This window comes from Bombyx mandarina, chromosome 15 (genome assembly GCF_030267445.1).
Source record: "Bombyx mandarina strain Sakado chromosome 15, ASM3026744v2".
Taxonomy (NCBI): Eukaryota; Metazoa; Arthropoda; class Insecta; order Lepidoptera; family Bombycidae; genus Bombyx; species Bombyx mandarina.
In genome coordinates this window covers 4,656,601-4,668,724 of record NC_143221.1, presented here as the reverse complement: position 1 = coordinate 4,668,724, position 12,124 = coordinate 4,656,601, and the positions used below count along the sequence as shown (strand labels likewise).

Sequence of the window (12,124 nt, the reverse complement as noted above, 5' to 3'; positions counted from 1 at the left end):
GCATCGCTAGATACGAATGCAACGGACATCTTATTCTTTAGGCCACGACGACTTATAAGTAATTAATTAAACTACATACTTTTACAGTTTAATATCGTGTTTGTTATTTCGAGTTAACTATTTTTGACGTTTCGAATAATTAACAGTGTTTGTGTTCATGGACGACAAAGCATGATTACACCAGAGAAGTAGTTTGTAGTATGTCTATGACAGGCGAAAACCCAAGAAAATATCTTAGCAAGACTTACCACTCATTGTTTCTACTTTTGTGATTTGGGTTTTGCTTTGAACATCTTGTAATACACAAAATATAATGCAATAAGGCCCATCGTTAATTTAGATGTCTGTGAAAATCAAAAGGAAACGATTATGAAACTTATTTTCTCGCATTCCTGTACAAAATTTCTTCCTTGACTTGTCAAATTTTTTTTAACTATAATTATTAAATGCCTTAAGGAGCCGCGAGGGCAAATAAAAATGAAAATTCCCACTTCATGTAAAAGAGGCGCAATGTTGCAGAAAATTGATCCCTTCTCAAAATTCAAGTTATTTTCAATTATAGACCTTAATAGAATAAATAGTACATACATTAGCGCGTCCTCTGTTTGTTTGACTATTAAAATATCTGCTGAGTCCTTTTAAACTTGGATCGTCCTCTACTCCGTGACCAGCCATGTTTTGATTTCTCTTTTTGAAATGAAAAAAACAGAGGATAAAACCAAAGGGTCCGGATTGAAGCTGCCAGAATGATTCTGATGCAGATGAATTTCTACAATTAATTATTTAATAATGTCATCCAAAAGTATGTAACCAATGACATAAATGATGTCATTCATTGACTTTTTGGTATATTCCTCTAATGCATAGAAGGTTTCATACTTCAGTGTTCTATTGCCTTATGTGAAAGAGTATGAACTATTTTTAATAGCCAAAATTACAGAACAAAACCTACGGTCGGGTGTTTAGGGCGACGTCGACCATTCGGTCCACAGGGTCGGGTATGTAAAAACAGGCTCTCTACGTATGAAAAAATGTTTATCAAATAGCGATCAATTAGAGTGGCGCCACCTTAGTGAGTGGTATTATTTTAGATCTCTAAGCTTAGCGCGAGTTTTTTAACGTTCTCGATAGCGTAAAAGTTAGCTCATAATTCATATTTGTATGGAATGGGATCGTTTGCGTACGTTTGCCGCTAGGGACGTTGTTCCAACTGCATATAAAATTGGCTTAACTTTTACGCTATCGAGAACATTAAGAAACTCGCACTATGCACACTGGCGCCAAAAGTAAACCAAAATTTTCAAATCAGCACACTTCACTCCGTTGAAAACTGCTATCTCATAAATATTAAGTTTAACTATGTTCATATTATACCACTTGCTTCACTAGAGCTGTGCGCTTGGTGCGAGTTTTTTAACGTTCCCGATAGCATAAAAGCTAATTCAAATTTATATGGAGTTCGAACGTTTGCCGCTAGGGGCGTTGATCCAACTGCATACAAACAGTACATTTTTACGCGATCGAGAACACTCGCACCATAGAGAAGATTATATATAACCTCGTACTAAGCACACTGAACAGCTGGACAGATTTTTATCTCGTTCCCCATTTAAGACAGCTGCCCTTATCTTTACCCTCCATAATTAGAAATTCATTACTTTTCACATCTCTGCTTATTATAAAAGTGCTTTCTTTCCGCTCCGTCATATTGAGACCTCCCGTAATAAAGAACGTCCTATTTATACTACGATAAGGATTTATATATTTCTGGTATATTTTATATTAGGGTCTCTTGTAGGCTAGCCATCGATGGTATTTAAAAGGCATAAAGAAGGATTTATGTACAAAAATAAAATACATTAATTGAAGCATTAATGAAAATGCTTATTTAATTACCAATCCATGATATTATAAAAAAAAAAATAAGAAAACATACCCACCCTTTTGGATAGGTATAACAATATTCCGATTTCTTTGGGAAACATCACTGGTCATAATTCATTTTTAATCACATAGTTCAAAGTTTAATAGAAAAAGTATTTCAATAAAACTATTGTACAAATGTTAACAAACACGCGCAACACAACGCACTTCAAGATAGCATAGCACCATAATTATCAATATTTATGTAATCTCTTAATATCTATTTATTCCAAATACATTGGAAACTAATCTCTAAATGATGGACTAGTATTTCATACATAGAGATATATTTATTTCAATTTAATAACCATCCAAACAGTAGGTACCTATTAAAAATATACAAAATGTGTCAAAATTGTAATTATCAATTTTTCGAATTTAGTGATTCAAAACAATTTCTATATTAGTTAAAATGATTTGAGCGTAGATATGTGTCGTTCGCGAACGAACGAGTCAAACGACCCGGGTCTCAAATTCCGCGCGAACGATAGGGTCACTTCAAAAAATATGAGTCGTTCACTAAATCGACTCGTTTAACACAAAACCTACGAATCAGAAGAAAAGAACCATACGAGTACGACGGTCATTCGGGTTATATCGGGTTGCCGCGTCTCGCCCCGCGCCCGTCTCGCTTAGTCGTTCGTTCGACTGAACGGGTCGTACGAACCGGATCATTTAGTCAACAGGTCAGTACTGATCTGAATCTCTAAAATTGAACGAACGACACATATCTATTTGAGCGATTAATTGCTATAAATAAATTCGTTAGTGACACTACCATGATCTTTTGAAGGTGACATTTCATTTCAGTAATTATGATATATTTCCATGGCCATGGAAGTGTCAAGAATGAACTTATTGACCTACATAGCTCAATAATATCACCTTCTGTTAAACCATACAGTTTAATTACCTATCTTCTCATCTCTAATGGATAGATCACAGCTTATTTAGGACCACTTAAATTATTGCACAACATTTTGACTCGTAGAATTATTTATCAGCCAAAAATGCAAGCCCAATTTTGCTTAGAGTATGAGATCTTCTTCCCAGTCTTCTTTCTGTCTATCAGATAAAGTTACTGATGGCCGTGACAGTTGTTTCAGGTCATCATGTGTCCGTGCAGGTATGGGATTGTCACTAAGATCTACATATTCGAGGGCTTGAGATCTTGCTAATCTGTCCACATCAACTTCTGTAAAAATCAAAGTTATAAAAATGTGTTTTTTTTCCCAGTGTCTTTGCTTTAAATATGTTTTTTAAGATTTTATACAATTTTATCTATTAGGCATTTCTATTATCTGATAAAAAGTTCTATGTTTAAATTCTATACACAGAAATTTCCTTTCAAGAATTTCTTTAAAACAAAATAAATCAAGTACCAATAATTTGATTGTGATGTGCGAGCAATGTGTGCAGACTTGGACACTGGAACGTTATGTGAGGTAAAGCTACGAATGTATTATGTGAGATGTCCAATCGCTGTAGACAAGCAAGTGTACACAGCTCATCGGGCAGCCTGGCCATTTGGTTGTTTGATAGGTTGAGATCTGTAAGAATTTATTTATGTTATTTTTATGCTGAAGAAGGCCCAAAGGCAGAAGCCCAATGGACTGGTTGGACCAGATACGCTCTACTCACAGGGCACTGGATAGTCCACGAGTGAGTAATTAAGGGAGGCCACAGCCCTTAGCAATAGTATTGAGGTTTATCGACGCCAGGAAGATAATGTTTTAGACCTTACGGAAGAAAATTATTGAACATTTAATGGTAACTCTATTTTGTTTGGGTTCTGTTTAGAATATTTTTAACTGTTTAAAAAAATTATAAAATGGTTATAAATAATTTTTATTTCACTTTTTTTGTAATAAATATTTATTGTACCTGTAATCAGACTAAACTTGACTGCAAATTTGGGAGGTATTTTAGTGATGACATTCCCACTGAGATCACAACTTTTCAATTCTGTGTGTCTCATTAGGTGATATACTGCATCTGGAACTTGCATCAGCTGACACTCTGATAGATCTGCAAATAATAAAGACTAATTTAAACAATTGTTCAGAACTAATCTAAAAGATTAAAGTAATAATTGTTTGAATATAGAATAATATGAAAGTAATAAAGTGGAACAGTGAAAACAAAGCGGCATAAATATTACCTATATTACTTAATTACTTTTTTGCTTTCAAAGACCATCAGCTCATGTGACAGTAAATAGTCACTAACACTTATTGACTTTATCTAACTCATTGTATATAAATTGTCTCCAATTAGTAAATACAAATTGTCTGAAGCATTATATAAGATGTGAGTAAAATAAGAGTAGACAAACATTTCGTGGCATTATTAACTTCGATTACCTAAAATTTGTGTTTCTTGGGCATCTTCACATCTTAAAATCACACGTGTAACTGCTAAAGCCATAGTTGAACCACAGTAGCTTAATGGTAACCACAAACTGAATCACAGAGGCACCGATGTGTGCTACATCTATTAATAAACGTGTCTAATAGTCTGGATTAGGAGATTCAGTTTTGCGTAGGTGTTTTAATTATAATTTTCTATTCTATTTAACGGACATGTATTAAATAATTATTTACTCATTTTATTGTTGAGTAAAACAATACGTTTTTATTAAGTATCCAATTTTGAAATAACAATGAGTATATAATATAAGTATGAACATTAGGTAAAAAAAGGTAACTAAAGAATACTTTATATAAGTAAAGTAAAGTAGTAGCTCTTGTTTTTACTTTAATATTTTATTACTATTTTTGGTTTCCATGAATAATACTTTACTCTCCGATTCTATATACTTTTATTCCTCAAATAATTGTGTTAACTTGTTGATTTTTATGAATTGGTACTTTTGACAATACTCGTCAAATTGACACTAGAACGACTTTAATTGTCAAATTATTCGTCTGATTTTTCTATTAGGTAGGCTAAGGAAAGATAGTTCATATATTCAAATTTGTCACGCAGCCAACCAAAGCTTGAAGCCACATGTATTGTACCGTTGTACGTGAAAAGGGAGAAGAAATAGAATAAAATGAAATTAAATAAGATAGCACTCTAAGTGCTGGATGAGTTGTTTTTTTTTCTTCTACGTAATAGTTGACAGCTAAAGGAGCTATTCCAACGACGCGCGGCCGGCCCCACCGTGTCTAGAGCACACTTTCTGTTCTCGAGGTAGGACCCGATCAGCCGACGAAGATACGCAGAACGCCGTGATACTCTAGCATCCAGCGATTAGCGGCCAGGACAGGGTGTTGATCGTGTTGGCGATATCCAGGGACACCGCCAGTGCAACCCCGCCCTGGCCGACAGCCTCATCAGCGAGGGCGCGCACGCACATCACCGCGTCGATGGTTGAGCGGCCCTCCCTACTATTATTATTATAACTTAGAATTTACCACCGGATCAAAAACGCTATCTACTGCGAAGATCCGGTGAGAAACTCCGTGGGTGTGAATTGAAACGAGATAGCTTCTCTGTAAAATACTGAAACTTTACTAAGAGCTTACTCATGATGTTGAACTTATATACATATCTAGAAGAAAAAAAAACTGTCAATTTAGCATTATAAAGCAGTGGTAGTGTTAGTAAGGTAGAATTTAATTGATGCTATGTTTATATCCATTGTGAAATTCGTAAAGATTGACCGTCAACTGCAGTAAGGTGACTACTGTCTGCTTTTATATTTATTGTTATTCATGTAACGGTTGTTCTTTCTTCGGTTGTATTTCTAAACGGGGCGCATTTGTTTGCATGAACCTATAGAAATATCAAATTAACAAAATAAAACAATTCACACAACTTAGCTCCTCGCGTTCCAGCTAAAACATCTATGACTTTGTAATGTTAGGAGATAAGAGCAAGGTGTATCAAATTATATATATAATAAGGTAGGTAATCCTGTTTATCTTGATCCAAATATAATTTGTAACTACTATTCAAATGCAACAAAGATTTCGATCTCAAATATCAAACACGACGGCTAAATTCGCGGTATAGACTTTATTTATGGGCCCTAGTAAAACCAGGTGCGCTGTGAGTTCGTCTGACCGTCATTTAATATGTTTTCGTTCAGCTAATAACAAAGAAAGTATTATCATGTCGAAAAAGATATGTGTTATTAACTAATCCACAATTTCAACACAATGAATCATTCCTTACCTCCACGACAAGGAAATATACTTATTATACATATATTATTTTATATCCTACTGTCACAACAGTACGAGCGGCGCGGGAGAACACCGTTTATGGTATAAAATAAATAATTGCTGTTGTCGAGATCAACTTGTATACCTTGATCATAAAACGATTCTCATCCTCCTTGAATTTTGAACGTATGACTGCTTCGTGGTAGAAACAGACAACACAGCTGCAAAGTGCGCAAGCCGGCTCACCTGCCCTAGATGATGTATTAAAGAGAAAATGACAAATTTTACGGAAAAAGCTCTCTAGTTGTTTGTTTTGACATGATGTAGTATTTCATTTATTGTCAAAGCTGTTCATGAATACGTCTTGGTCATTATTGGCAAGGATTTAAGTCCTGGTACACTGGACTTTTAGAACATTGACATTTAGATTATTGGCAAACAATTGGTGCGCGACTACGACCACGTAGATATGTAGATCTTGCAGACATATTCACAAAAAAAAAGGAAACTTGTAACGACGTTTCCTTCTGTGGAACCTCATTGAAAAAATCGTTCGTCCAATTCATTTTCATCCGTTCGACAAAGTTACCGAGTTAACTGAATAACGACAACTATGTGAACACTTTAAGCATTCGCAGCTTAAAGAATCAATAATGTAATCCTTTGATTCGTGCTAAAATCCTAAATTACGTGAAGAACGGACGAGTATTCGTGGCGAGTACCGAATGGGTGCATTCTGCAAGCTGTTTACAACTCGCATTCGTCTTTCCTGTCTGTCTAAATGAACTAAATTAGAATTTCTTTTTCAGAATTCCGTAAACCAGTAAAGTAGAAAAGCAACAGATAATTTTGTCCCATCTGTCTTTATTTCCAACACATTAACTCGGAGATTATTAGCATTTCATATTTCGTCTATGTACTTTTTTGGCAGAGTTTTCTGCCTACGGAACTGTTCACTATCCTAGTTAGACTCGCGCTGAGGTCCTCCGTTTTTAAGCTCGTTCTAAAATACAAGATATTGAAATTAAATCAAGGATGTTTCTTTTGTATTTCGTGTTATATACTTGTAAGTACATTTGATTAAAAAGTCGAATATTGTTGATTAGGTAATAGAGCGGTACCTACTCATAATTGACTTTCTATAATTTAGTATTTTGAAAACAAAATACTCACTTAAACAAAGGATCCGTTCTTTAAATAGCGTTTTATACGACGAACAGTAGATATAAACCACGGAATGGAGAGCACATGTCTCGGAGTGCGGAATAGACATGCTTCTTTGCCTTCCGCCTGCCGCCGGCCGCCGTTGTCTTCCGGGAGCCGACAGTCGATGCGAACAATGAAGACTATTAATCGTCCGTATAAGTATTTCATATTGTAGACTTTTTTTTTTTTTCCTTAAGCAAGTTCGATCCGAATTATTTTAAGTAAGTTTTAGCGTCTAATCTATTCTATATCTAACTAGACTATAGTTTTGTAATACAACTATAGACAGTTATACTTTTGCAATATTTTCATATAACATTTTCTATTCTATTATACCGACTATATGTAAATGTGTAATAGAAATAGTAGGTAGGTAGTACGCGTACGAGTGCGTGCAGCAATTAGTTTACGTTAATATTGGCAAAAATATAAATTGTTTTTTTTTTTTTTTTTTAATTGATAGATTTCTGTTGGCCCTGAGGCCTTTCCAGTTTCACCAGGACAGGACATGATATAAATTGTATGAAGACGACTTTCTATAGAGACACCGTGTGATATTTACTAAATTGTTTGACAATATCATTAAAAAGAGTGAACGCATTTATTCGGAAAGACAGTAGTTTTACATTTCAAGTTAATTTCTTAACTATACCAACCGAGTCCAATAGCATTACATTTCTTGGTATTTGTTGCATAAAGTGATTGTGTATCATACAGGGACTTAATTAAGCACAAATGAAATTAATCCGCGTAACAAAGGCCAGACTGTTGGTGTTAGTCGTGGCCTCGGATAGTTTCACAATTTTTACACGATATCTTCGTTTACGAAAGCCGAACGCAAGACTCATTTAAGTTACGTAAAAGCATATTTCGCGTAATTATACATTTCAAAGTCATTCTGTATTGGACCTTAAAACTTAAATAGTAAGGTTGTAGTTTTAGTTGTTAATTATCGAAAATACGGACTTCTTGCGGTTCCTCCGTGGTGTCCTAAAGATTGAAACGTAACAGTATCGCGTAAAGAAAGTACCTACTGACGACATGAACAGCAATAATAAAAAAGATTGGAACGGACAATAATATTATTAAGTAGGACACTGTAACTGATTTTTAGCTAATGTATTCGTTATTTTTATTTTGACGAAAGTACCAATGGAGAAACATATAATTTTTAAGTAAGCGTTATCGAATTATTTTGAATTTTCATTAAAAGTAGCACAAACATTCCGTTAACGATTTTGATTCTAATTGTTAAGATTCTTCGTACTGAATTTCGGTGTCAAAATTACTATTCAAATTCGGTTAATAAGTTGGTATTTGCGTAAACATTAATTTAATTTAAGTGGGTTGTTTTGAGTTAAACATTAAAATGTTCCAAGGAAGTCACTGATGGTTATGGTCATAAGATCACGGTCATTGTTATTAGTTCATAGGCAGTGATTTTTTATTTTATTATATCAAAATGATACATGAAATTGAAACCAAATCATGTATAAAGCATGGTTTTCGTCATTATTTGGCTTATTATGAGGCATATTAAAAGGTTCAGGGCTCCAACTGATATTTAGATTTTTATTTTAAGATTTATATGCATCGGTTTGGACAGTTTGCGAAAATTGCTTGGTTTTGATGAAACCTTTTTTATGTTAAAATGCTAAATCGTTATACTTTTTACCTAAATTGCTTAAACATCTTTAGACATTCAGTTTCTGATACCAATTTATAATATGACCAGAAAATTCATAAAGAAGAATATTATTAAATTATAATATTTTTTTTATACTGAATAGATTTTTTGTAAGTATTCTTTATTTTATAAGCCGCTATGCCTATCGTACCGTAATAGTCCTATTTACCGAAATATTGTTATTGCTATTTTTAAATAATATAGATAATAAAAAATATTGTAAAAAAGGTTACTTAAACATTCAAACGAAACCTTTGTAAAGTGAAAAGTTGAACTTTTTTGTAGATCAGAACATGCCTTGTTCTTGTACAAAATTAGTAAAACAAAATGTATGTGTTGAAAACGTAAAAATTTTTCCTTGAAGATTCGTCCTAGTTTTTAACGAAAAAAAAAATATATACGTTTTCGTGTGCATCTTGTCCATGAGAGAAAACGATTAGATTCAACATTATATAATACGTACGTGCGAATTATATGTCACAATCGTTCTATTGCATTGTGTAGTATTGTTTGGGACAGCTAATTAAAATATATCTCCGATATTGTGTGTTCTAGTTTTGAGTTAGGGTTCACCTACTGGCGCGCTCTGTTATCAAAACTACGTCGTTTCTGTGATAAGATTGTTACAATTACGGACTGAATTTACTTTGACACTGTACCTGTGTTGTTGTTGGTAAACATTTATTATTATTATTAATTCTAATTTCGCTGCATATCGATTAGTCAATGTGCTTTATTTAATTTTATTAATGAATCTTAAAACGGAGAAGTTAATTTTGTATCTTAGTAAAATACGTTCATCTTCAAATTCTTTGTTGTGTATGTTACAGCCGAAGTGACAAACGTTTAATTAAAGTGAACGCACCGAGTTGACTATTCTCTTGGGCATCTTCGCAACGTCCGACCACCCTGATGATAGCTCTCCCGGCAAGCCTGGCGCAGATCATCATCGCCGGCGCCCTAGGATCGTGCTCCTCGGCTTCGGCGGGCAAGCGCGCACCGCTGTCATATTCCGTGGGAGGCCGCATCACTGCACTACAATACAAACAGTCACTGCACAACTCCTCAGTCTAAGAGGTCACTGCTGTCAAAATCTTTCACGTGAAAGAAATTAAAGTATAATAAATGTCCCATCTACCGCCGCACCGAAACGCAAAACGCCTGCGGGTCTACGGCTGCACTCTGGTAAAATTCGAGCTCGGCTTCCGCGGCCTGCCTTTATATCGTTGCCAAAACAAAGAAGCATGGTCGAGAAACGAGACGGCAATAACAACAATAGCGCGTCTCGCTCGCACTGTCTGCTGCGTAGTTGACGCATGTTGTCCGTCAACGAATGCGGAAAATAAGGGATTCAATTCAGAATAAATCTATTAAGGAAAAAAAAACTTAGGAATAAGCCGCTGGTGGTAGGAGCTCTTTTGAGTCCGCACGGGTAGGTAACGCCACCCTGCCTGTTTCTGCCGTGAAGCAGTAATGCGTTTCAGTTTGAAGGGCGGGGTAGCCGTTGTACTATACTGAAACCTTAGAACTTATACCTATCTCAAGGTGGGTGGCAGCATTTAGGTTGTAGATATCTATGGGCTCCGGTAACCACTTAACACTAGATAGGCTGTGAGCTCCTCCACCCATCTATGCAATAAATAAAAACTAGAATGGGGCTTAGTTTTTTTTCACAAATAAGTAATTTTATGAGACGTAGACACGATAGGAACAGTGGTGAAAAGTATTGTGGATTTTTGTTTCTGTTATTAAATAGGCTTTGTTTGTCGGTCATCGTATAGTTTTGAAGTTGAATAATTAATACGAAAAGCTAAAACGCGATTTTCCGTTCTGATTAGCAAAGTACTATATCATAATCCGTGTCCATGTTGATTGCAATGGATTGCGGATTCACTTCAAGCACATTCTTCAATTTATTATATGACTGAAACAATATCGTAGGGGAAAGTAACATGGAAAGCTACGTAGATAATTTATACACATCATGATTTGTAATAAAAATATTGTAGAAACTTGGATAATTGTCACGACCTTGTATATGAAACAGTCGCAGTTCGTTATTTTTGAAATCAAGTGATCCCAGGTCGGTGGGAACTTTAATTCATTTGTAACGGTCCAGTCAAGGACTCGTTGTTTTCTTTATAGTAAGTGTTAGGATTGTTTTCATCGTTGCCCAAATGAGACGCGACAGCTGAATTCATAATAAACGCCGCGAAACTAAGGTCAGTTAGACTTCTGTGCATCGTACAGTGATAAACAGACAAATTATCATTTTATCACTAACTAGCGGCTCGCTCCGGCTCCGCTCGGGTCTTTAACAAAAATTTTAATGTCGTTGTTTTATTTTTTTTAAATAAAAGAGTACTTATTGCGGCATAACTATAATAGTCAGACATATGCTGTCGCGACACTTTTTGTAAATAATAATGGGTTCTACAAAGTCCTAGTTGATTATTTTATTCTATCATCAATAGTTTTCGAAGGGCACGCGATATAAAGAATATTTTAGGTATTTTTTTACACCTTGGGTTACATTATTGGAGTTTTAGTAAGGATCCCTACTTTTTTCAAAAAAAGATTATAGCCTATGTCACTCAGGAATAGTGTAGCTTCCAAACAGTGAAATAATTTTTCAAATCGGTTCAGTAGTTTCGGAGTCTATTCAATACAAACAAACAAACAAATCTTTCCTCTTTATAATATTAGTATAGATATACATATATGAATGAATATGATACGGCGATCAAGATTCATTAAACTAACGGTAAACCCTATGTGGGTTATGCTATTTTGACATACAAGGAGATGTTTAACTCAGGAAACTTGAAGAGCAATTTTCAATAATATTATTGATTTTATCTGGACATTAATTAAATACAAATAGTTATTATACCCCGTAAATTAAAAAAAAGGTTTTAACATGGCTTTTGTCTTTATTGATAACAACTATTTTCTAATATTCTCGTTCGAGGTTATATTTTCACAAATTAATGACGATTATGTATCATCATGGAGCCTTATAATGATAGGTAAATATTTTGCTCATGTGATACGGAAAAAAAATACACTGAATTGTCAATCATCTTTTACTCGTGTAATCGTCAAAATGACGTCTACAAGAGAAAAAATCTACATG

The 12,124-nt window shown here is 34.6% G+C and overlaps 1 protein-coding gene across 3 annotated transcripts; it reads right to left on the bottom strand.

Annotated features, from left to right (window-relative positions):
- Window positions 1-1,863: 1,863 nt before the first annotated feature.
- On the bottom strand, window positions 1,864-10,187 carry Sclp (leucine rich repeat containing protein 20 sclp). Of its 3 annotated transcripts, XM_089732771.1 has the most exons (5): window positions 9,854-9,994; window positions 7,269-7,405; window positions 3,808-3,951; window positions 3,306-3,473; window positions 1,864-3,118 (listed from the first exon to the last, which is right to left on the bottom strand). In XM_089732771.1, the coding sequence occupies exons 2-5, from the start codon at window positions 7,366-7,368 to the stop codon at window positions 2,952-2,954; spliced, it is 579 nt and encodes a 192-aa protein (XP_089588897.1). In that variant the 5' UTR covers window positions 7,369-7,405; window positions 9,854-9,994; the 3' UTR covers window positions 1,864-2,951. The 3 variants fall into 3 exon arrangements, with proteins under 3 accessions (XP_089588897.1, XP_028033451.1, XP_028033452.2); XM_028177650.2 differs by lacking the exon at window positions 7,269-7,405 and having other exon boundaries at window positions 9,854-10,187; XM_028177651.2 differs by lacking the exons at window positions 7,269-7,405; window positions 9,854-9,994 and adding an exon at window positions 4,287-4,832.
- Window positions 10,188-12,124: the final 1,937 nt, after the last annotated feature.